We start from the raw sequence: 26,019 nt of genomic DNA, 5'->3' as shown, positions 1-26,019 counted from the left end.
TTTTAGTCCATGTTTCCTGTTTTATCTTGTTTTATCTGGCTAGGGGCCGCAAATAAATAATCTATCTATCTGTTAGCACAGCTTAAAGCAGAGAGGGAAAGGAAGATGACGCAGGCAGACTCTTGAAATTCATCATGCCAAAAAAAACAAAAACCCAGTCTCTGAGCTGCCCAAATCTACTTGGAAAGGTCAAAATATGTTTGCACTGCTGATCCCTAGTACGACGCTCTCCCCAAGACCCACACCTTTTCAAGTTCACCATCGCCCAAGGAATTCCAGTGGGTGTATTGAAGGCAGGGAGAAGCTTTCCTGCGAGCTGCACCGCCTTGATCTTGAACACCTGCAACAGAGAAAGGACGAGCGGTTATCCATTACGTAATGCATATTTCACAGAAGCTATGGGACGAGAAAGGCCTGCGCTACAACACGAACCCACGTAAGATGATCACAAGAAGTGAAGTAAAGCTGACATATAAATAGGAGAATCGGACCATAGCATCTGCTTTCAAGGTCGCTGCGATAGATTCCGAGCACTTGTTAAAGCGAAAAGCTGCAAAGCATCACTTCTAAGCCCCCACCCCACAAATTAGAAGACTTAAGAGTCTCCTGACACAGATGATACCGCCCCCTTCTGGTGTTCTTCAGAATCCTGAATCACCCTAAACTCAACAATGCTCTCATAGAATCACAGAGTTGGAAGGGACCACCAGGGTCATCTAGTCCAACCCCCTGCACAATGCAGGAAATTCACAACTACCTCCCCACCCCACACCCCCAGTGACCAGAAGATGGCCAAGATGCCCTCCTTCTCATCATCTGCCTAAGGTCACAGAATCAGCATTGCTGACAGATTACCATCTAGCCTCTTCTTAAAAACCTCTATGGAAGGAGAGCTTACTACCTCCCGAGGAAGCCTGTTCCACCGAGGAACTACTCTAACTGTTAGAAAATTCCTCCTAATGTCTACACGGAAACACTTTCGATTTAATTTCAACCCGTTGGTTCTGGTCCGACCTTCTTGGGCAACAGAAAACAACTCGGCACCATCCTCTATATGACAGCCCCTCATGGTTATCATATCCCCTCTCAGTCTTCTCCAGAGAAAGATGTTTTCATCTCTTCAAGTATTTGAAGGGCTGTCATATAGAGCAAAGCTTCTTAAACTCCAGCCTTTCCATGGATCCTGACTGGCTCAGCTCACTCCAAAATGGACAGAAAGGGATGGGTTTTTCCCCAAAAAAAGGTGCAGGACCTTTGCCTATCCATCACAGTATCTTACCAGCTGTTCTGCTGGTGAAAAAGGAGGATTCCTCCGACTATCAAAAACACTACACTAGGAATTGTGTACAAAAGTCAAGTAGAATGCGGGCTGCAGTGAAGAGAGGAAATTAGATGAGATCAAGTGGAAAAGCTGATAAGATCCGACCCAAAGCTGTTGGTATTCACATTTGGCCATGCAAGGTCAGCAAAGCTGTTAAGCTACATCCAAAAGGCGGTGCGTATTCTGCACCCAGCATCCCCCTTGCAGTAACCTGTCCTTAACCCAGATGCTGCACAGAGATAGCAGCTGTTTCTTGCAACCTGGGTAAAATGTATAAATTGAACAAGTTGACACAGATTTTCTTAGTTCACACAGGGAGGGACAAGTAATTTCCAAGACGCCCAAGCCCCTGCCCCAAATCTTACACAGCTCCACTCTGGCTTCAGAGATTTTACTTTAAAGGCCCCCCTCCCCCCATGAAAGCCGAGATGCTAAATTCTTTGGCCAACACCCAAGTCCTGGGGCATTCCTACACTTGTGGGGAATCACAGAATACACAGCCTCAGTTATACCCTTTTGGTGACGATTACTTCTGTCAGCAATCTATGAAGTTTGAACGAAAACAACAACACCAGACTAAAAAATGGAACAATATATAATGAAATAGACAAGAAACATACACAGAATACTACAATGTATAGCAATCTATACAGTGTCTAAGCAATACGTATAAACAAACATTACAGTCCAACCTCATGTGGAGATAAATAAGACAGAGAAAACCAACAAGACCTGAAGAATACTGGTGGTCAGGTAAGTGTGGATGCTGAACAGTGATCCAAAAGGAAGTTTATTATGCCAAGGGCAATGCTTCGAATCTAATATGGCAAGAGGCTTAAATGTCCTATGAAAGAATTGAATACACAACAATTTTCAAGAAAACTACAATGGTAAATGAGGATGTACAGAACAGAGACGAAACAATAGGAGTTAGGGCGATAATTTTTATTTGGCATTTTAATAAGAGATTTCAGTTGGGGGTAGGAGCGAGAAAGTGGGTTACTCTGAGCATGGATACGAAATGAAATGTTATATTCCCCCTCTAGAAAGAAAGAAAGAAAGAAAGAAAGAAAGAAAGAAAGAAAGAAAGAAAGAGAGAGAGAGAGAGAGAGAGAGAGAGAGAGAGAGAGAGAGAGAGAGAGAGAGAGAGAGAGAGAGAGAGAGAGAGAGAGAGAGAGAGAGAGAGAGAGAGAGAGAGAGAGAGAGAGAGAGAGAGAGAGAGAGAGAGAGAGAGAGAGAGAGAGGGAGGGAGGGAGGGAGGGAGGGAGGGAGGGGAGGGAGGGAGGGAGGGAGGGAGGAGGAAGGAAGGAAGGAAGGAAGGAAGGAAGGAAGGAAGGAAGGAAGGAAGACTATGCACAGATTCTTCTGAGACTGAATGACTGATGAAGACTTTGGCAGAAACGGACTCCTAATTTGTATTCATTTTGGATCACTGTTGAGCATCCACACTTACCTGATCACCAGTATTCTTCACTTCTTGTTGGATTTCTCTGTCTTATTTACCTCCACATGAGGTTGGACTGTAATGTTTGTTTATGTGTGTACTTAGACACTATATAGATTGCTATACATTGTAGCATTTTGTGTCTGTTCCTTGTCTATTTCATTATATACTGTTCTATTCTTTAGCCTGGTGTTGTTGTTTTCGTTCAAACGTTGCTTTTTTTACGACACAAGCAATCTACGAAGTGGCAGGGAAACAGCACTGTCAGCAAACATGCACACATTTCCATAAACAAATATATTAGCTTGCCTCTTGTCCTGAAAGGTAATAGGCTGCAAGCAGGCCTCCGATGAAGCGGATGTTGACTTCAAAGACAGATACCTCTGAATTCTTGGAAGAGGGGAGGGGGAGAAAAAGAGTCTTCAGATATATGCTAGATGTTTGCACAGTATAGTTACGTTTAATACATTTATTTATGGTGGAACCTGACGTTTCCTTGACCCTTTTATAAGTATTTTTGGCTTTGCAGAAAGTACCCATTGGAGCTGCCATTTAAGAGGGCCAGAGCAGACAACAGGAGCTTTGAACCTTCCTCCCCAAGATCATTTGCCAGACAAAAACAGTCATCGCCAAGTTGTTTTTAGCCCCACGCTGGAGAAAACTAAAGGGTATTCTTATCCCTCCCCCCCCCCCTTTCAGGTTAAAAAGCAGCTTGGAGATTGTGATTTTAGTGGGGAAACAGTCTTAAGGGGAAAGAGATAAAAAAGCCCCACCCCTCCTGGACTAGTATCCCCTCCCCACATATACACATTAAGTGCTCCAAGCTAGTGTTCCAGAAAAGCCTTCCCGATCAACAAACATGCATTGCATCCCCTGAGCTGTGGCTCAGTGGTAGAGCATTGCTTGGCATGCAGAATGTCCCAGGTTCAATCCCCGGCATCTCCAGTTCAAGGGACTAGGCAAGTAGGCGATGGGAAAGACCCCTGCCTGAGACCCTGATTAGACAGTACTGACTTTGATGGACCCAAGGGTCTGGTTCGTGTGTTCATGGGAGCCTGCCCAAATGGGCTCCTGTGTTTGTGGCTAAAAGAAATGACTTCTCGACCGATATCACAACTGTTCAGTAATGTCCAGCAGAAGTTTTCTGAGGGATGAAAGGGCTCGTTCGCCTACAGTCCCAAAGTGAGGATCTTACAAGATCAGCAGCCAACTGACAGTGGTTTGCCAAAGTGCTTGTACATTAAAATCGTTCACATCCATTCTGATCCAGACTCCGTAATGGATATAAGTACAAATGCAGGAGGCTCCAAGAAGAGTGTCGCACCAAGTTTTGGGGGATGGGTTTAGTTAGTGCAGCCTGAGGATGCTGATAAGGGGCCTAACTAACTGTGCACTTGATGGGGAGGGGCCGTGGCTCAGCAGTAAAGCATCTGCTTGGCATGCAGAAGGTCCCAGGTTCGATCCCCGGCATCTCCAGTTAAAGGGACCAGGCAGAAGGGTGATGTGAAAGACCCCTGCCTGAGACCCTGGAGAGCTGCTGCCCGTCTGAGTAGGCAATACTGACTTTGATGGATCAAGGGTCTGATTCAGTAGAAGGCAGCTTCATGTGTTCATGTATGTGTCCACAGATGGGTTACTGATCGTTGTCCTTGGCATGTTAGTGGGGGGGGAGCATGGTTGGAGGGGAGTATCGTGGGCTGGAACCAGGGATGGCAAAGGCCAACTTATGCTTCCAGCTGTACTGAACCCTAGCAAACTAATTACAGACTGGTGGGGTAATCTCTTTTTTTCTGAGCAGGTGATGGATGCACAATTCCAGACTCTTCTGGGACGATGCTGATTTATTTTCTAAATCCTTTTCAATCTGGCTTCTGGCACAGTTTTGGAATTAAGGCAGGTTTTGTAGCCCTGACAGCCTGCCTGCATTACGACAGGAAGGATATGACCTTGTCGACTCTCTCTGTTCTCTCAGGAGCTCCTGGGCTACGGTACCCATCTGATCTGAGAACTGGTGGCACTCAGTTCCGGAAGTTCAGTTCCTACGTCTTAGGCAGGCTCCTGAAGGCAGTGCTGGAGGATCACTGTCTGTCTCCATGACTTCTGGAACTTTTTGGTTTAGAAAAGACGTCGACTGGGGTGGGGAGGGGGACGTGATATAGGCTTCTAAAACTGTGTCCTGTGCGAAGAGTAGTGCTTCTCAACCTTTTTACCCTTGCGGAAGCCTTGAAATAATATTCATGTCTCAGGGAACACCTACGTATGATTTACATATGAATAGCCTATTCATCACTATTTCTCGCGGAACCCCTAGCGATTTCTCGGGGAACCCTGGTTGAGAAACGCCAGTATAGAGAGTGAACAGAGAGAACTTTTTCTCGCTCTCCCAAAAGATTAGAACCTGGGGGCATCCTATGAAGCTGATGGGCGGCAAATTGAGGAAGGACTAAAGGAAATACTCCTTTGCGCAATGAGTGATTAAAATGTACAATTTGCTTTCAGAGGAAGTAGTGATGGCCACAGGCACAAACAGCTTTAAAAAGGGATTAGACAGATCCATGGAGGAGGAATCCCTCAGTGGCTACTAGCTGTAACAACTAAAGGGAACCTCCACATCCAGAGGCAGTAAACCTTTGAATACCAGTGTCAGGAGGCCCTAACCCCTGGCTAGAGGGTTGGCCTTGCCTTCAGCAATCCTGGAGGGAAAGTATAGGAAGTTATCACGATCTGAGTGGGCATGCCCTTGCGGGTCAGGTGAAATGGAAAGTACAAGTCATGCTGTATTTAGGTGTATCTATGATGAGGGAATTCGTCAGAAGCTAATTCTTCCTCTTATTAACACAATGGAAGCCAGTTCAGAGAAAGAGAAAATTAAATTCCTCTTATGGGAGGGAGACTCTCAGTGTTCTTTGCAGGTAGCCAAGTATTGCTCTGCAGCAATTAAAATCCGCTCGGAAAAGGGTATTAGTGTTAATGAGGTGAATTTTAACTGATATAAGTTTATCTGTATTTTGTACAAAGAGATTATTGATCATGTAATCGGTTTTATTGACAAGGTTTGCATCTTTTCTGGCTAATGCCGTAATAATAAACCGAATCGAATCAGTGTCAGGAGGCAACATCAGGGGAAGGCCTCAGCCTCTATGCCTTATTGTTGGACCTCCAGAGTAACTGGCTGGTTACTGCATAAGACAGGATGTTAGACTGGACGGACCACTGGTCTGATCTAGCACGGCTCTTCTTACGTTATTGAAAGAAGTTCTTGATGTTCTAAACAGACTGTTAGGGCTGGCAATGGTTTAGATGAGGACACTTAATTGAGAGAAGATAGGTTCTGATGGTAAGCAGAATTCCTCCCGTTCTGGAAGGGGTGGTACTCCAATATGCAACCTTAGGGTCAAGGGGTCATAAAATGCAGAAGAGGAGAAGAAAAATGTATTTATGTAAAATCCAATTAAATTAGGAAGAAATACTGAGATTGTGCCCTAGTTAGGCTAAGCTAGTTAACCTCAGTGATGGGTGGGGAGTCAAAAGTTTCATGAATACAGTCCAGAGATTAACCTTCCCAGGGCTCTCGTCATACCTATGGGGGTCCTGGAGAGTATAACTGCATCATCTGCATAAAGCAGCATGGGTGTGTGCCTTTCTGCAAGTTTGGGAGGAAGACAATCAAGTGTTTGAAGATGACTTGCCATATCATTAATGTAGAGGGCAAATAGCATAGGTGCCAATCAATATAGAACCTTGTCTAACCCCTCTATAGGTTCTAATAGGGTCAGTCAAGTGTCCCAGTCTGCTGCATCTGACCCTTAAATAAGTTTGGTTGAGCAGGGTCCAAATAAGGAAAAGTTCGATTAGGGGGTGAGGGAATGTGAAAGTGTGAACAATCTTCTTCTCACTATGACTGCTCTTCCGACCATTCACAGAGACTGACGCCAAGTGGGAAAATACTAAAGCAAGATCATTATGATGACACTATCGACCAGGCAACCCTAAGCAGAGTTATACCCTTCTAAGTCAATGGCCTTAGGAGGGTGTAACTGTTTAGAATGGCACTGCTAGATATTCAGGTCTCTTTTTGGGTGAACATTCTGGTGGGGGGGGCTTCTCCTTTTTTTTTTTTTTTTTTTTACCGTAAACTCGTTCCTCCATATCATTACAGAACCCTCTATCTTTCAGTATAGTCATCGGAAAGAAAAAAGCCTTCGGTGAAAAACACCAAAATTAAAGTATTCAAGCAATCTATTGTCGAAGGCTTTCACGGTCAGAGTTCATAGGTTCTTGTAGGTTATCCGGGCTGTGTGACCGTGGTCTTGGTATTTTCTTTCCTGACGTTTCGCCAGCAGCTGTGGCAGGCATCTTCAGAGGAGTAACACTGAAGGACACACTGTGGCAGGCATCTTCAGAGGAGTAACACTGAAGGACACACTGTTCCTTCAGTGTTACTCCTCTGAAGATGCCTGCCACAGCTACTGGCGAAACGTCAGGAAAGAAAATACCAAGACCACGGTCACACAGCCCGGATAACCTACAAGAACCTATTCAAGGAATCTTTTAGGTGCACACGACGGGAAGGGTTTTCTAAACCTTCATCAGAATTGAACTTCTACCAAGAAGACGCACGTAAGATACTAGAAGACATTTTACTCACCACGCTGAAGTCAAGATGATTGTCAATCCATTCCTGTCCTTCTTTGAATTCCTCGTGAAGGCCCATAATGTAGAGTGTATCTAATGCATCTACTATAGTGGCGCCCAGCTGTGAGTTTCCTGGAGGCCAAAAAAAAAAAAAACTTCTATCGTAAGTAGCTGTTTCATGGACAGGAAGCACTTTCCCTTTGATGCCATCCTTATTACCAATTAGCTGGAGACGTGCTTTGCAACTGCTCAGTTCCTCCCAGTATAAATCAAAATGAAGACTGAGCAAAGAACAGGAGACACAACGGAAAGCACGATTTATTTTTCACTATATCTGGTGCGTTCTTTCCCCCAAACAATTCCAACGATGACAAACTCCATTTCCAACAAGTCACCCTGCTGCCACATTCAACCAACCATTCCACAGTGGAAAATTTCAAATGTTATGTATTATCCTTATTATCTATGTATCTAATTCCCTCATGTGCCCCCTCATGTGTCTGTGGACAGCTAAATCCGCAGATAGGGGGGACACTCACCCCAACAGATATTTCTTCAAACTGGAGGCACTCTCCAAGTTTGCAGTGAAAACTAAAAAAAAAAAAAAGGGTTTAAATTCCCCCGATTTTTAAAGAACTGTTGTCTGCGCTTGTGCAGACAATGCTCTTTGGTCTTCAACAGCTGCCAGAAGTGTTAGACAAGACGGCAATAGGGCGGGCAGAAGGCGGTCTCGTCACGCTTGCCCGGAGCAGCCCTGGGCAAACTAGCAATGGAGCAGGGCTGGGGAGGGGAGAAGGAGAAGAGCTGGTTTTTATATGACGCTTAAGGGAGACTCAACCCGGCTTACAATCACCTTCCCTTCCTCTCCCCATAACAGACACCCTGTTAGGTGGGTGGGGCTGAGAGAGTATGACTAGCCCAAGGTCACTCAGTTGGCTTCATGTGGAGGAGTGGGGAAACCAACCCTTTTCACCAGATTAGCCTCCGCCGCTCATGTGGAGGAGTGGGGAATCAAACCCAGTACTCCAGATCAGAGTCCTCCACTCCAAACCACCACTCTTAGCCACTACACCACGCTGGCCTGGAGCTGCGATTGGAGGGGGGGAGGAAAGATGGGATTCTGAGGATATTCCCCCCCAAAAAAGCCTGCCAGCCAGTTCCAGCGCGGCCTCTGAAAGGTATGTTCTCCATACACTCATTTCCTTCTCCTCAGTCCTCATGATGGGGCTGAATCACACACATTGACACTACCAAAGTGGAGGGTATTTGACATGACATTATTCAAATCGTGGGCAACAGCAACCTTTATGAGGGGACACGGCTCAAGGGAGAGCTTCCTGACCAGCGCAAGCAGATTAAATGACAGCTAAAGTCACAACAGCAATAATTAAGATCCCGCTGTCACGTTTCACTAGTGAAACTTCCCCTAACTTAGATCCAGATTGTAGAGATAGGAAATAAGTTTGATAAGCACAATAAGGCGGTTATTATTTTTTTGATGTTATAATTAGCAATGTTAAAACTATTTTTAATAACTTGGGTCACTAATTGAAGACACAACGGTGCTGAAAAGCATGGCAATACAAGTTTCTGCTTTTTTTCTTAATAACTGTATTGTTGATATTCCTATGTTTCCCTTTTGTGCCCCTTTTTTATATAACAATAAAAATATATTTTTCTAAAAAGATCCCACTGTCCGTTGGCAACTGTGCCTCCAAATCCAGGAGGAGGAGAAGGAAGGGGATAAAACAACCTTGACATGAAAACGGAAAGAACCGCTAGATAAGCAAGAGTCGAATAACCAGGAGAGAGCTTGTATTATAGCAGGAAGGGGCGGGGTCTGTCTCCATGGTTAAACAGCTGGGCTAATTATGTAACAAAGAAGGTTGAGGGTGACCTCAATGGTGAAGCCAAGCAAGGCTAGCAGGAAGGAGCCGGCCATACAGCGGGCAGAGTTTCGGCCCCTAGGGCCCAAGATTCTCTTTTCCACTAAGCAAAGGGGGCAGAACACGATGAAATTTATTAATAAAGATGAAGCGAGACTCTGGAAGACCGAAGGCGGCGCTAAAGCTGGCAAGCTTGCTCCTCCTCCTCATTAACTCGTTTGCAGCCGCTGTGGCCCCGGGAATCATCCATGTCAGCGCCGAAAAAGGAGGCGACTACTGCTTCCTCTTCCCTTCGCAGTGGACGACGTTGAGCGACGAGGATAATGCCCAGCGGCTTACACTCGAGCTCTCGACTCAGAACCTCACTTATTCGGCCATGTGTTGCCTTCCGTCTTCTCTGGGGGAGGCCGACTCCGATGGCGGGGGATTCAGCACACGAATCGCATCCGTGAGGGAGGGCAGCTGCAACCTCTACGAAAACGCTAGGCTCCGACCGATCAACAGAACCCAAGGGCTGTTGACCCTCGGTGGGGACGCTCCACCTCTCGCAATAGACCGGAGATCTGGCTATAACTGGGGTCACTGCGAGGAGATCACTCTCCCGGGCATTCTGCTCAGCGACGGGGAGATTCTCTATTTACTGTTCAAGAACCTACTCAGGGACTTGCTGTACAAGACCGGGGTCATTTATCTACTGTCGATGACCATAGTGACCATAGGAAGCTACTGGGCAGGAAGCGCAGAGAGGGGGAAACAGCAATACACTGAAAGCCAGGCCCAAACCGAAGATAACTTTGCTGAGATATCAATTGACTTCACAATTGACTGCACAGGAATGGCCATTTTCATGCTTCTTACTCTCTACTGCTTCTACGATTACTTAACACATGTAATAACCGGGATTTTTGGCCTATATGCATCTTTCAGCCTATACAGCTGCCTGACTCCATTCGTGAACCAACTCCCATTTGGAAAACAGGCCATCCGTGTGCCGCATTTTCACAAACGTCTGGAGATCAGAAAACTGCTTCTGGCAGGGCTTTGTCTGTCTGTCAGTGCCACATGGGTTATCTTCAGGAAGGACGACAGGTGGGGCTGGGTTTTGCAAGACGTGCTAGCGATCTCTATCGGCATTTACATTCTGAGGGCGGTCCACATGCCCACCCTGCAGACCTGTAGCTTGTTCTTATTTGTACACTTGTTTTCTGACACGCTCTGTGTGATCCTTGCCTCTTTCCTAACTAAAACTGGGAGGGGTGGCACAGACATGACGACTTTTGCACCCTCGAACTCTGAAGAGCTCCCCTTTCTGCTGAAGGTACCAACAATATCCTCATCGTCGGATCTGGATGGCACATCTTTTACTGCTGTAAGTCTCGGAGACATTGTACTTCCAGGCTTGCTAGTGGCTTACTGCCACAGATTTGATGTTCAAGTTGAGTCCTCGGGCATCTATTTTCTAGCTTCTGCTATGGCCTATAGCTATGGCCTGCTGGCAATGTTTATTGTGGCAACATTCAGGCAGGCGAGTCAGTCAACGCTTCCATACTTGGTACCCTGCATACTCATTGCAAGCCTGGCTGTTGCTGTTTGTCGCAAGGAGGTGATTATTTTTTGGACAGGGGTGGGCTCTGCAGACGACCTGTCTCGACCTCCCTCGCTAAAAGTCATCAGCTACTCAGGCACGCCGCAGGATTCAGAGACGCAACTCTGTCAAGGAGCGGAAAAACAGATCAATGTTGTGCTGGATGAGGAAGACCTTAACAGCTCTGGCGTAGACGAAGACGAGCTATGTGAACTGAAGATACACCCCGAAGAGGTGACTAATTGATCGCTGATCAAATACAAGATCATTAAACCTCATCTGGATATTAAGTTGCATTTGTCCACCTTATTGGGAAACACAATAGTTTAAAACGCAGGATCCGTCATCCATCCATGTCAGCCACGTCCATCATGCTCTAACGTGACCGGTCATTCATGCAGACGAGGGGCGGAGATATGCAACAAACACAGACTTGATGGACAGGCTAGGTTCACTAAGGGTAGGAAGCAGGTTTAGTATACAGTTAATGCACCATGTACTTTCTCCCATTTGTGAATGGCTGTCACTCACGCCTGTGAGAAAAAAGTAAACACCAGTGACTCAGTGTAGAACTTAAAATTTGGCACAGTGTGTCTGTTGTGGGTAGGGAAAGTAAAGGTGACTGTAAGTCGGTTTGATTCTCCCTTAAGTGGTAGAGAAAGTTGGCATATAAAAACCAACTCCTATCCTTCTTCTTCTAAAATTACAGTAGATTCTTGCAGCTTGTCAGAAACGTAGCAAAAGGGAGTGACTACACACATCGTTTGCCTCTAATTCAGTCAAGCAAATGGTGAATGTGGACCTAGTAAGCCCTAGTTTCCAAATTCAGCTGCAGCCCAAAATCAAGAATATGGTTTGACTTAGAATGAACAGCTTAAGTTCTCCACTTATTCACACTGGAATAAAAAGGAGTTTCTAAGACTGACATGTGGACAAAGATGACTGAAAAACAACTGGCACTTGAAGTCTTATATAACTGAATAATTTTGATTATTTCAATGTGGCCTTGGTTAGAAACAAATTTATTTCAAGAGTCTAAGTTCAACATATAGAAAAAGAAAAAAGTTCAAATGGTATCTGATCGTTCCAGTCAGTCAGGGAAACTGGTGATTCTGACCTGGTTGACATGGAGCCCAGAGGTGTAGCATCAGTCATGCAGTGTCCTTATGCTACCAAACTGACAGCATGCACCACCAATCCTGGTCAGCCTTACCCACCATATTATGCTACTGTTCTCATTTTGTTACTCAGAGCAGGGTCTCTCTCATCCAGCAGGCAAATATCGATGGATTCCCTAAATCAAACTAGAAGCCAATGGGTTTGTTTCACTCTAGTTCTACTCTTGATACCTCTCTTTCACCAAACCCAGCCCTGAACCTCCCAGACTTCTCTCTCTAACATAATAATAGTAGTAACAGTAGTACTATTGGGAGGAGCTGTGGCTCAGCGGTAGTTCATCTGCTAGGCATGCAAAAGGTCCCAGGTTCAATCCCCTCTATCTCCAGTTCAAGGGACTAGGCGAGTAGGTGATGACAATAGCATAAAATTTATTTTATATGTAAGTGGGAAAGTGACTGGGAAATCTCACACAATTACCTTTGACTTTAAAAGAGGGAACTTCTCTAAAATGAGAAAACTGGTAAAGAGGAAGTTGAAAGGAACAGTTGGGAGGGTTAAATCTCTTGAAAAGGCTTGGGGGTTACTCAAGTCCACATTACTAGAGGCTCAGCTAGCTTGTATACCGCAGGTCAGGAAAGGTAGTAACAAGTCCAAGAGGTTACCACCATGGCTAACGGGTAAGGTGAAGGAAGCAATTAGAGAAAAAAAGTCTTCCTTCAGAGACTGGAAGGTTTGCCCAAACGAAGGTGTACAGAAGCAAACACAAACTTGCACAAAGGAAATGCAAGCAGATAATTAGAGCTGCAAAAAAAGGTTTTGAGGGGCATATTGCTAAACACATCAAAACAAACAATAAGAAATTCTTTAAGTATATTAGGAGTAGGAAACCAGCTAGGGAAGCGGTTGGACCATTGGATGACAATGGGAGTAAAGGAACTCTAAAGGAGGATAAAGCGATTGCTGAAAAACTAAATGAATTCTTCTCATATGTCTTCACTGTTGAAGATACAGGGCAGATTCCTTCTCCTGAACAGAGATTTTGGAGAGGGGAAAATGAGGAACTGAGGCAAATAGTGGTAACAAGGCGAAGTCCTAGAATGTCTAGACAAACTGCAAACTAACAAGTCACAGGGACCAGACGGTATACATGCTATAGTTCTTCAAGAACTCAAATGGGAAATTGCTGAACTTCTAACAAAGATATGTAATATGTCCCTTCAATCAGCCTCTGTACCAGAGGACTGGAGAATGGCCAATGTAACAGTCATTTACAAAAAAGGTTCCAGGGGGGACCCAGGAAATTACAGGCCAGTTAGCTTAACGTCTGTTCCGGGTAAATTGGTGGAAAGCATTATTAAAGATAGAATTTTCAAGCATATAGAAGGGCAAGGTCTGCTGGGCAAAACCCAACATGGCTTCCGTAAGGGTAGGTCCTGTCTCACTAACCTATTAGAGTTTTTTGAAAGCGTCAGTAAGCATGTGGACAGGAATGAGCCTGTGGATATTGTGTATTTGGATTTCCAAAAAGCTTTTGACAAAGTCCCCCACCAAAGACTGCTAAGCAAACTTCATAGTCATGGGATAAGAGGACAAGTCCTCTCATGGATTGAGAGCTGGCTGAAAAATAGGAAGCAGAGAATAGGAATCAATGGTCAGTTCTCACAATGGAGGGATGTGAGCAGTGGGGTGCCTCAGGGATCTGTGTTGGGACCGGTGCTTTTCAACCTGTGCATCAATGACCTGGAGTTGGGGTTAAACAGTGAAGTAGCCAAGTTTGCAGATGACACCAAATTATTTAGGGTGGTTAAAACAAAATCGGACTGTGAAGAGCTCCAGAAGGATCTCTACATACTGGAAGAATGGGCATTAAAATGGCAAATGAGATTCAATGTAAGTGTAAAGTGATGCATATTGGGACAAAAAATCCCAACTTCACATATACACTGATGGGATCTGTGCTGGCAGCAACAGACCAAGAAAGGGATCTTGGGGTGGTAGTGGATAACTTAATGAAGCCCAGTGTGCGGCTGCTGTAAAAAAGGCAAATTCCATGCTGGCCATAATTAGACGAGGAATAGAGAATAAAACTGCTGATACAAATCTATGGTGAGACCACACTTGGAATACTGTGTACAGTTCTGGTCACCACACCTAAAAAAGGATATTACAGAGCTTGAGAAGGTTCAGGAAAGAGCAACCAAAATGATTAAGGAACAACAGCAACTGTCCTATGGGGAGCGGTTAAGACGCTTAGGGCTGTTTAGCTCGGAAAGAAGGTGGCTAAGGGGAGACATGCTAGAGATCAATAAAATTATGCACGGTTTGGAGAGAGTGGACAGGGAAAACTTTTTCTCCCTCTCCCATAATACTAGAACACGAGGTCATCTGCTGAAGCTGGAGGGTGAGAGATTCAAAACAGATAAAAGGAAGTATTTTTTCACACAACGCATAGTTAAATTGTGGAACTCCCTGCCCCAGGATGTGGTGATGGCTGCCAGCTTGGAGGGCTTTAAGAGGGGAGTGGACATACTGATGACTTCCGGTGGTGAGATGACTTCCGGTGGTGACGCTGGGCTGAGTGCCACGTTCTCCCAGGGGCTCCTGGGGGGAATCCAAGTTTGCGTTTAATTTGGGGTGATTTACTGCACCCCAACCCAGCCCTTGCAAGTGGGCTGGGAAGCAGGAACTCCCTGCAGCCATTTATGCGGTTTGATCTCCTAAATACTCCGAGGGAGCTTCATTAAGTCCCCCGGCGATTTAGATGCTGGTCCCGCGGGCACGAAGGGATTGAAATCGCCAGAGCGCAACTTCGGCATTAGACTCTACCCTCCACCACCTTATAAACATCATAAGGACTACATTAAGATTAGAACCTCACCTCCAGACGCCCAAGTGAGTAGATAAGAATATTTCGTTCTTCACTGGCATTATCGAACAACAGGGGGATAGAAGAAAACATTCCTGGTAACCTCGTTCCTCCCTTAATTGAACTGGATGACTTTGCTGTATGAGATCCATCAGATAAAGCAGCAGGAACCTTATCAAACTGATCAGCTTAAACTAAAACAACGAGCTTGAATGATTGACTTAAGATCTGCCAATCCGACGCGTTCTTAAAGGAAGGGGAGGGAGAAACCTTTGAGAACTTGTCCGGTGTAAAAAGAGTCCTCCAGCCACGTTTCATAACAATGGGGATATCTTAAACCGGAAGACTCTGCGCTTCATCCACTATCCCTCTCTATTGTTCGGCAAGCAAATCAACAGGAAGCAGGTCGTAGGACCGGAAATTCGTCTTACTCGTGCTACATTAAAATCATTCCTGAAGGTAACAACCATAGAGAAGAGACGATAGAAGGTCCGCGACGAGGTAACTTCCAGAATACTTCCTGGTTTTGCCGACCTAGAGCGTCTGGTAAAACTCGTTGGTACTGTTAATTTTAAAAAGTTATTTTAAGGCTAAATATTAATCTCTTCAACCCGAAAAAATATTTAAGCTGGTCAAAGAAACACTCTCTACTAATTACATGTAATGGACTCCTGCCAGATGAACATCAATTTTTCAGCTTAGTTACTTATGTAAATGTCTGGAACTCGTCCCTGTTCCGGCTTACTACATAGCCCTGCCTTTACAAAATCAAAGGAAACTTTACAGAACTTTACCATGGAAAAAAAAGTGCAGGACATGTTAGCCAAACAATCTGAGGCGACAGTTAAACAATTAAAACAGATATCAACACAGATGGCTCAACTGATTTCAATGATGACTACTCTTGACCAATCATCACAAATATTTAATCAGAAGTTGGATCTGGTTACAGAAGACATAAAAGATGTTAAGGCTCAAATGATGACTACCAATACAGACATGCAAGTAATGGATTCTTCTGTAAAAAGTTATGGAAGAACACAAGGATACAAAGAAGAAGATAGAAGATCAAGAACGTAACCTGCCTGTGACTATGAAAGCAGACATGCAAACAATGGACTTTTCAGTTAAAAAAGTTATGGAAGGATGTAAGGAAACAAAGAAGAAGATAGAAGGTCAAGAAAAACAGATTGAAGCCATGATGGAGATGAAGGTCAGAGAAAATTACCTTTGTTTACGCAACCTGCCTGAAGAGATGAGAGAGAATAAAGAGACCCTGTTCTTACATCTGTCTGACCTACTTCAAATGCAGAAGGAAATATTAGACCATGGCTAAAGGACTGGTTTAAATATGACTGTTGGATTTGGAAGGCTTCGACAGTGTGGATGGGAGGCATGGCTATTTACGGTGTAGTGAAGATTTAGACATCATTTCGGGATTATGTAATCAAGTCCTCCTTATATAGATTATGGATGAGATATAAATATATTTTTGAATTATCAATAGTAATGTGAATATCACTTTAAGGAATATGTTGGAAATGTAATAAGGATATTGGTTTTTCTTTTTTCCTTTCTCATAAGGGGTGGACTTGTGATAAGGTGAAAGACTTGGGATATGATTTACAATGAAATAAGATTGATTATACAGAAAAATATTCCTAAAATATTGGAGATGATGTTACTTGGTATGATTTTGAATGACATTTAAATTCAAAGGACATTTTAAAATTTACGTTGCAATGGCTGCAAGATCATCTTATGCAGCCAAATAGAAAGGGACAAATGTTTCAGAAAAAAGGGATTGGATTATTAAAATGTTAGAGCTGGTGGAGAGGGAGAAATTAATACGATACATTAAATCAAAGAGATAATGAATAATTTATGGGAAAATGGGAGGCTTGGATGAATTATTGTGAAAATGTATAAGATCTGGGAAAAATGGAAGGTTACTCTTTACTCTGCTCCAGAATGTAAAATTTTATATGACATGAAACTTTATAATGAGATTAATATTAGGATCAGAATATATTAACGACGGATTGTAATACTTTATTAAGAGGTAGACGGAGGTGGTGGGGAAGTCAATTTGTTCCTTTTATGTTTACTTGTAATCAAGACAACAATTGATGTAATAGTGATTTTGACATTAGTTTTAAATTGTTGTTAAAAATTATGAAGAATTTATAGTTTTAAAAACCAATAAAATTTATTTTAAAAAAAAAAGAGGGGAGTGGACATATTCATGGAGGAAAGGGGTATTCATGGCTATTAGTTAGAATGGATACTAGTCATGATGCATACCTATTCTCTCTAGTATCAGAGGAGCATGCCTATTATTTTGGGTGCGGTGGAACACAGGCAAGATGGTGCTGCTGCAGTCGTCTTGTTTGTGGCTTCTTAGAGGCACCTGGTTGGCCACTGTGTGAACAGACTGCTGGACTCGATGGACCTTGGTCTGATCCAGCAGGGCCTTTCTTATGTTCTTATGATGAGAAAGACCTCTGCCTGAGACCCTGGAGAGCCACTGCTGGTCTGAGTAGACAATACTGACTTTGATGGACCACGGGTCTGATTCAGTATAAGGCAACTTCATGTGTTCATGAGTAATAGTAATAATAGTAATAGTAGTAATAATAGCAATCATAGTAACCATCATCATCATTATTATTTTATTTGTATCCCAAATTGCCCTGTCAAACTGGGATCAGGGCGGCTAACACCACATAAAATACAATATAATCATGATTAAACAAAAACGTCATACAATACAGCATAGCCAATTTAAAATTCAACAAGTTCAATCCCACCCCGATGGCATCTGGAAACTCCACATTTGAGGAGGATGATATCTGGAGGTGGTCATGCCTCCATGCCCCTTCACTGGTGTGTCTCAATCCTGGGGAGGGGGGAGGATGGAGATGGAAAAAAAATAACAAGAAACACCCCGAAGGGAAGGGACAATATGAAAACATTTAAGGGAAAGGACCCAGGGGAAGGAAGGAGGCGGAAATCTAGTAGCCAAGTTAGCACTTATGGGCAACAGCGCCTAAGGAACTACATGACACCTCCCAGTTTTGTTTTGCTTTCAAGTCACAGAGGAGCAAAGAAGTTTTCTGGGGTACCAGAAACTGAAGAAGCAACCCGACCCCCATGGGTGTTCCTCATCTTCTAAGAACTCTTCATCGGTGGAGTTACATATTTGGATTTTGATCTGAACCAAACCTACAAAGAGGAGCAGTGATTTAGATCCACGTGTACCCTATCCAAGATATCTTTTTCAAAAAAATATAACTTCCATGAACCTGCTGAGTAACAGTTCCTTAAATGGCTCAATGGCACTCTCTAATTCACTTTATTTCAAACATATCCATGGTTCTATGGTATGAACAAAGGATGTTAATGTGGAACTTTTTACGAATAGCTTTTGGAATAAACAACCTACCAAATATATTTGTGGAATGTCCTTTCCTAGCAATGGGTTTCAGTTCGTTATGTCCCCATCCATATTGTCGGTAATTGTCCCAGGCATGTTTCATCATCTAGGGAACAGAAAACAAAGTTGGGATCATTCAACAGATTACCAATGTTTGGTATCCTCCATCGATATTTTCAGTCAAATCCTTTGATTCAGACACTCATCCTAACAGATGTATGGGCTTCCATCTCTGTCAGCGGAGGTAAGCAACATAGGACCAGCTTTCTGGGCAACCGAAATGGATCTTGAAAGAAGTCTAGAAGTGTTTCCAAATCAATATGATTATCATGTTGCAAAATATACTATGTTGTCAAAGCAAATGATGATGCTCCTTTTCATAGGGGAAAGCGGACAAGAGATAGTTAATCTAAATAGCTGCTAGCCCAATACATTCCAGTAGGTGGGCAGAAGAGCTGCAGAAACACCTGTGTGGATGATTTTTGACATTCAGCCCAAAGCATGGTTAGAGCTTTCTTTTCACATTGGCCTTCAAAAAATACGCCTCTTCTGGTTCATTTACTTTGAGCAACTTTGTATTTTGTTTGCTTTTGGTTCAAACGGTAATAAAAAGATGCAATCACAGATCGAAGCTGCAGTGCGAAAAGGAGACTGATAAAATAACAAATGCACACAGCAAAGAATTACAAGCATAATGAAGAAGTTTCGGGCAACTGGACCAACTCTGATCTCAACAAACGTAACTTCCTCTCCAAAGGAGCTGTAAAACTGAACCAGCAATCAGGAACATAACGAGTTTAGCTGAACATATTTTAATGCCATATTTTAATATTTTCACTAAATATTTTTAAAGGTTTGATCCCAAAAAGCTTCTCAGGACTATTTCATATTGTACAAAATCACAACAAGACAGACGGAACAAAAAACAAGACGTCGCTATAAGGAAACAGATGTAACTGACAAGGCTCTCCACCCACAACTGCCATTTTGTCTACGGATTATACACTCCATTATGAAATCAGAACTGGGATTCACTTGAGTTTTTTTGTGTAAGAGTGCTTTCACCACTAGTCCATTAATATTCTGAGATGACTTTCAATGTCAAGCCATTACAAGAAAAGATCCATTATTTCAGAGTTTACAGAATCGTAGAGTTGGAAGGGACCACGAGGGTCATCTAGTCCAACCCCCTGCACAAGACAGGAAATTCACAACTACTTCCCCCCCATGCCCCCAGTGACCCCTACTCCATGCCCAGAAAATGGCCAAGATGCCCTCCCTCTCATCATCTGCCTAAGTTCACAGAATCAGCATTGCTGACAGATGGCCATCTAGCCTCTGCTTAAAAACCTCCAGGGAAGGAGTGCTTGCCACCTCCTGAGGAAGCATGTTCTACTGAGGAACCGCTCTAACTGTTAGAAAATTCTTCCTAATGTCTGGACGGAAACTTTTTCTATATTTCCTTATGACATATTTTGAGTATAAGCAGCAACAAAAAGACACATTCAGAGGTTCCTCCAGATACAGCAGCAATCAGTGAGTACATACCACACCCTCATTAGCACATTATCTTGATACTTACAGGACAATGGTTAGCACATTACCTTTGTTACTTTTTGCAGGACATTGATTCAGCTCAAACCCAACCCCTTTCTGACTATATATTACTCTTCCTACACACTTGACACTGAGAGACACTGTCCTTCAGTGTTACTCCTCTGAAGATGCTGGCCACAGCTGCTGGCGAAATGTCAGGAAAGAAAATACCAAGACCACGGTTACACAGCCCGGATAACCTACGAGAACCAATGAACTCTGACCGTGAAAGCCTTCGACAATAATCAGTGAGTATTTTCTCTGTTCTCTTGCGGATTCCAACCCCCCTTTTTAATTTTTTAGTATAGTGGGCTACTAGACTTTATTCAGTGCCGGATTCTGCAGCATGACATTGCAGAAGTCAGAAGCTGATCTATCACCACTGCATGGAGTGCTAAATAATCTGGTGCAGCCCATAAGCTCTTGTAAGAAGGGGGATACTCTCCATTCTCTCTCTCTCTCTTTTTTAATAACCTACCCAGTAGTCAAAACATGATCCCAAAATAAAAACAATTTTTTTTAATAAATTAAACTGCAATCATAACAATCTGAATTAAGGGAAGTCATTACACAACCCATTTATTGGTATGGTAACTCCACGGAACACAAACACAAACCAAACAAATTGGATGGTTCAACAAGAGAAAAGTCAGGAGATAAAAATGAACCTGTTGTAATTGAAGGAAAGTGAGAGAAAGGGCTGGCTTTTATCCTACCACTTTGCTCAGCCAAGTTTGAAACCGTCCTCCAGTGGCAGAGACCCTACAAACGTGGCTTAGCCCAGAGGAAGGATTCAAGCTGCTGTATATGTAGAAGTGACATCTTAGCAATAAAATGAATACAAAGAACACAGGAGGAATCAAATTATCCATCAAATACAACGATCACACAACAGTGGCATATTCAGACGCACCTGCCATAAGCCACGTTGCATATGGCTTTCTCTTGAAATCAGCCCATCAGATATATATTTCTGAACTGGGCCATAGTTTGGATCAAAAATCCACACAATAGAGCCAGGGACAGGCTTGGGGGATTTCTCTACACACCTACGGGAAGCCCCAGGTTTGCAGACAAATCTGAGATCTAAATAAAATGCACTGGAGGATTAAAAATCCCCCCAAATAATACAAACAGCATCTGCAGCTTTAAGAAACAAATAAGAACATAAGAAAGGCCATGCTGGATCAGACCCAGGCCCATCAAGTCCAGCAGTCTGTTCACACAGTGGCCAACCAGGTGCCTCTAGGAAGCCCACAAACAAGAAGACTGCAGCAGCATTATCCAGCCTGTATTCCACAGCACCTAATATAAGAGGCCCGCTCCTCTTATCCTGGAGAGAACAGGTATGCATCATGACTAGCATCCATTTTTACTAGTAGCCATGAATACCCTTCTCCTCCATGAACATGTCCACTCCCCTCTTAAAGCCTTCCAAGTTGGCAGCTATCACCACATCCTGGGGCAGGGAGTTTCACAATTTAACTATGCCTTGTATGAAGAAATACTTCCTTGTATCTGTTTTGAATCTCTCACCCTCCAGCTTCAGCAGATGACCCCACGTTTTAGTATGATGAGAGAGGGAGAAAAGCTTCTCCCTGTACACTCTCTCCACACCATGCATAATTTCATAGACCTCTATCATGTCTCCCCTTAACCGCCTTCTTTCCAAGCTAAACAGCCCTAAGCATTTTAGCCGCTCCTCACAGGTGGTCCCCTGAGCTCTCACAAGACTAAGTTCTGAGATCTCGGTGGCCATTTTTGGGAACTTACTAGGAAGGCAACCACAACAAATTGTAGTTTTTAGAACAATTTAAACACACGTAACATTAAACCAACCAATCAACAGTTATTACCTTAAAACTAACCATTCCATCAGTCTTCAGCCTACTCCCTCTAAGAACTCCAATTGACACAATATTTCTGAGCGTGCCAAGCCTTGGTTTCTGTTAAATCAAAAGCAGTGGGGGGAGACTGGAAAGGGCCCTGCTGCCTCCCCAGTGAAGGAAGCATTTGCAAGGGCCTGGTGACACCTACAGGGAGATTCACTACCACACAACTCACATGAGTTCAGTGGCTCAGCGGTAGAGGCTCTGCTTGGCATACAGAAGGTCCCAGGTTCAATCCCCGGCAACTCTGCCTGAGGCCCTGGAAAGCCGCCGCCGGTCTGAGTAGACAACACTGACTTTGATGGACCAAGGGTCTGATTCAGTATCAGGCAGCTCCATGTGTTCATGACTCAACCAGGCCCAGCTGCTGGGCAGTTTGCCACCATGCATCTTGTACAATTTGGCCAGGCCTGCAGGAGGTCAACTTCCCCCAAAGCGACTTACTACAGCACAGCTTTCACAACTTGGCCAGACTTTCCCCCCGGGTGGGGGAAGAGGAGCGAAAGCTAAAGATGGGGGGAGGGAGAGAGAGAGAGGGCAGATCAAGGTAGGTAAGTTGGTGGGTGGGAGGAAAAGGGGAGAGGCTATCAAGCAGAGAGGCAGATACAGGGGGAAAAGAGAGGACCCCCACAAGTCCTTGTGGGTTTCCCTGCTTGTTCCAGTATAAACCTGCAGGCAACAAGAATTTAGATTAGACATACGGGTGCTTGATAGGAATATGGAATTCAGGGAGCTAGTCACCAGGTTTGCACATATTGGAGAATTAAATTGAGGATGGAAAGGTAGCGGCTGGATATTAGGGGGAAACTTTTTACAGTAAGAGTTGTTCGACAGTGGAATCAGCTACCTAGGGAAGTGGTGAGCTCCCCCTCACTGGAAGTCTTTAAACAGAGGCTGGACAAACACTTGTCAGGGATGCTCTAGGCTGATCCTGCATTAAGTAGGGGGGTTGGGCTAGATGGCCTGTATGGCCCATTCCAACTCTATGATTCTATGAATTGCCTCAGGCAGAATCACTGTCATACACCTTGTATGACGGTTGTAACCCATTTCATGATCCAGCACTATCTATCTTACAATTCAGATGGCAGAATAAAGCCGCAAAGTTGGGGGGGGGGGCTTTTTGGTTTGAATTGTTACAATACTTTTGGCACTGGTTTTAATTTGACATCTAAAGGCCGATTCAAGTCCTAAAACCTGTTTGATGTTTGGTTTCTATTTGGAAAGTGCTTTGAGCATTGTGGAAAAGAGATAAAAACATGTTAAATGAATCAATAAGGTAAACGATCACATAGCCTCCAAAAATTATTCGTGCGATTTTGAAATACTGAATTTCTGTTTTAAAAAAGGCTGATCTTTAATTACAGGATTTAATCCAGGGGAAATGAAGTGCAGATGGCCACGCTTCCTTTATAACGTCAAATGTCTAAGTATCGACGCCCTCCTATCTGCATACTGCTTATTTTTCCAATTACGGCTAGATAAAGCCAGCACTGAAGAGGAAGCGCCACGTTAAGTGAAAGCAGACCATCCTGGGCTCGCGAGGACACTTCCGCGGCTGCGGTCTGTGTGACGCCAGGCAACTGTGGGGCTGCCCGAAGACAATGAAGTGGGCAACGCTTTCAGCGAGAGAAGGCAAGAGGCAAGCCTGAACTTACCACAGAATCACAGAACAGAATCACCAAATTATAGAGTTGGAAGGGACCACCAGGGTTATCCAGTCCAACCCCCCGTACAATGCAGGAAATTCACAACTACCTCCCCCGCACACCCCCAGTGACCCCTACTCCATGCCCAGAAGATGGCCAAGATGCCCTCCCTCTCATCATCTGCCCAAGGTCATAGAATCAGTATAGCTGACAGATGGCCATCCAGCCTCTGCTTAAAAGCCTCCAGGAAAGGAGAACTCACCACCTCCTGAGAAAGCCTGTTCCACTGAGGAACCACTCTAACTGTTAGAAAGTTTTTCCTACTATCTAGACGGAAACTGTTTTGATTGAATTTCAATCCGTTGGTTCTGGTCTGACCCTCTGGGGCAACATAAAACAACTCGGCACCGTCCTCTATGTATGACAGCCCTTCAAGTACTTGAAGATGGCTATACCTCTCGTCACTTTCAAGATGCCTCCACAGCGGCTGGTGTTAAGCACCCCACCATTCTTAACCAACAGGCTGGCATGTTTCTTGTGGTCTGCTCTTGCCTTAACCCACAAACCAAAGCAAGACACACAACATAGCAACTCACAATGTAGAACACACCTCAGTGTGTGTGGGGGGGGGGGGGGAGGCACAGCTGCCAAACAGTATGAGAGGTCTGTAGCAGAAAACAAAGCTAGGAGCGACGGCGCAATCTCTGTTACCTCTTTAATTTTGTCCCTTTTTTCTCGAATGTCTGGGTCCGTGGGGTCGCCACTCTTGATGCCTACGAGACTCGGCACCGGGACTGGGGGCAAAGGCTTGCTGCCTTTGTTCTTCAGGCTCTGGATTATCTTGTTCTTCTCGGTCTGAATTTCTGCTTGGAGCTCACTGTGCGACTTCTTCAACTTCTCTTTCGCTTCCTCAAGAGCTTTCTCGTGATCTGCGCGGATTTTATTCCTCAAACGTTCTTCTTCTTCCCTGTTGTTGTTTTTTTTAAAAAAGGAGTCAGAAGATTAATTTCTTAAAGGAAATTAAAGCCCTGCTTTGGGAAAATATTATGGAAGGTACCAAAATAGCAGGTGATGAAGACCACTTGCCGTTATGAAGCAATAGTATATGTTTTATTTTAACTGAAATGTTAGGGGTTCTGCTAAATATCTACCAACAGTACATTAATAGGTTTTTGAAGTTCTATATATGTTGAACTCCAAGCTTCTAAATCGAGGTAGCTGACATCAGAACTCAGGAAATGCCCATGATTTAGAGAGCTCTTCCTCAAATGCAAAAGTTCATTTCATTTTTCAGTACTCGCAGCTCAATGCTGAGAGTATCCACCCAAAAATACCATGTTCAGGTGATGTGAATGCAACATCGTAACAACAGACAACATTTGCATCTCCTGCACAGCTGCAGATCTACCGATCCATGTACGGATCTCTACACCAGAAGAGAAAGGAGGGCTCAAAATATCACCAGCGTGGTGTAGTGGTTAAGAGCGGTGGTTTGGAGCAGTGATCTGGAGAACCGAGTTTGATTCCCCACTCCTCCACATGAGTGGCGGGCACTGATCTGGTGAACTGGGTTGGTTCCCTACTCCTACCCATGAAGCCAGCTGGGTGACCTTGGGCTAGTCACAGCTGTCTTCAAGCTCTCTCAGCCCCACCTACCTCATAAGGTGTCTGTTGTAGGGAGGAGAAGGGAAAGTGATTGTAAGCCAGTTTGATTCTTCCTTAAGTGGTAGAGAAAGTCGGCACATAAAAACCAACTCTTCTTCTTCATTATGCATCGTCCACACTAATTTCTTTAACCAACTACTTAAATCCCAATTTTTACACCTTCCCCCACTAAAAACAGGCTGTTTCATCATCATCCCTTCTAGCAACAAACTGATGGTCCCATGCCTATCAACAGAGTAGTGAAATGAGGCAATCCACAACCAAGACACGGGTACCTCCAAACAGGCATAACTGGGGTACCTCCAAAGATGCAGACAAATATTACTATGGAAACTTTTTTTTAAGTGGAAAACCACACCAGGGCCTCATGAGGATGAAGCGTGCTCCCTCCCTCCCAGGAAGTGCTGAAAAGCGGAGTGGGGCAGAGTGGAAAAGCCCATGCTCAAACACGTAAAAATGTACAGCATTCGGCAGGGTAAGAGGAGAAGGGAGAAGAATGAACGCACGACTCGTGAAACTAATCCCCACCCTCCACCCCCCACCCCCATCCCTCAAAGATGCTATAAGATTTGAGCACTTTGAAGCTAACAAGCGTCCCGGAGGGCAAAGGTTAGGCAGGATACAAGAAAAAGCATTTCCTCCAATCCAATTAAACATGCTGGAGAGAAACGGAGCCCTATCGGATTATAGTACCTTGCAACGACTGGATGAGGAATTAGTACCATGCAGTGCATGCCATAAGCTGTGTACTTGCCAGCTCTAATTTTTATTCTCCCAGAAGCTTTTCCAGGCAGCACAGGAAGGGGGGGGAGAGATAAAAATACCCCCTCCACTACTAAAAAAAGGGGGGGTCCCTGCTAATAAGAACAATGCATGCAAATTAGCTTTACTGTAGAAACGAGACATTAGAAACTATTTGAAGTTACAG

The 26,019-nt window shown here is 44.1% G+C and overlaps 1 protein-coding gene across 1 annotated transcript in view; it reads right to left on the bottom strand.

Annotated features, from left to right (window-relative positions):
- The window catches only part of MAN1A2 (mannosidase alpha class 1A member 2), a 65,744-nt gene that overhangs the window by 11,921 nt on the left and 27,804 nt on the right, over positions 1–26,019 (bottom strand). Inside the window, exons 2-6 of the mRNA XM_056848295.1 lie at positions 24,138–24,393; positions 18,302–18,398; positions 7,414–7,532; positions 3,075–3,155; positions 246–340 (exon numbers count right to left, since the gene is read on the bottom strand). Coding sequence (XP_056704273.1) covers positions 246–340; positions 3,075–3,155; positions 7,414–7,532; positions 18,302–18,398; positions 24,138–24,393 — 648 coding nt within the window. The remainder of the gene's footprint in view (positions 1–245; positions 341–3,074; positions 3,156–7,413; positions 7,533–18,301; positions 18,399–24,137; positions 24,394–26,019) is intronic.

Source organism: Euleptes europaea, chromosome 4, assembly GCF_029931775.1.
Source record: "Euleptes europaea isolate rEulEur1 chromosome 4, rEulEur1.hap1, whole genome shotgun sequence".
NCBI classification, from domain to species: Eukaryota; Metazoa; Chordata; class Lepidosauria; order Squamata; family Sphaerodactylidae; genus Euleptes; species Euleptes europaea.
Note: the sequence above shows the minus strand (reverse complement) of the source record. Positions and strands in the feature narration are given on the sequence as shown.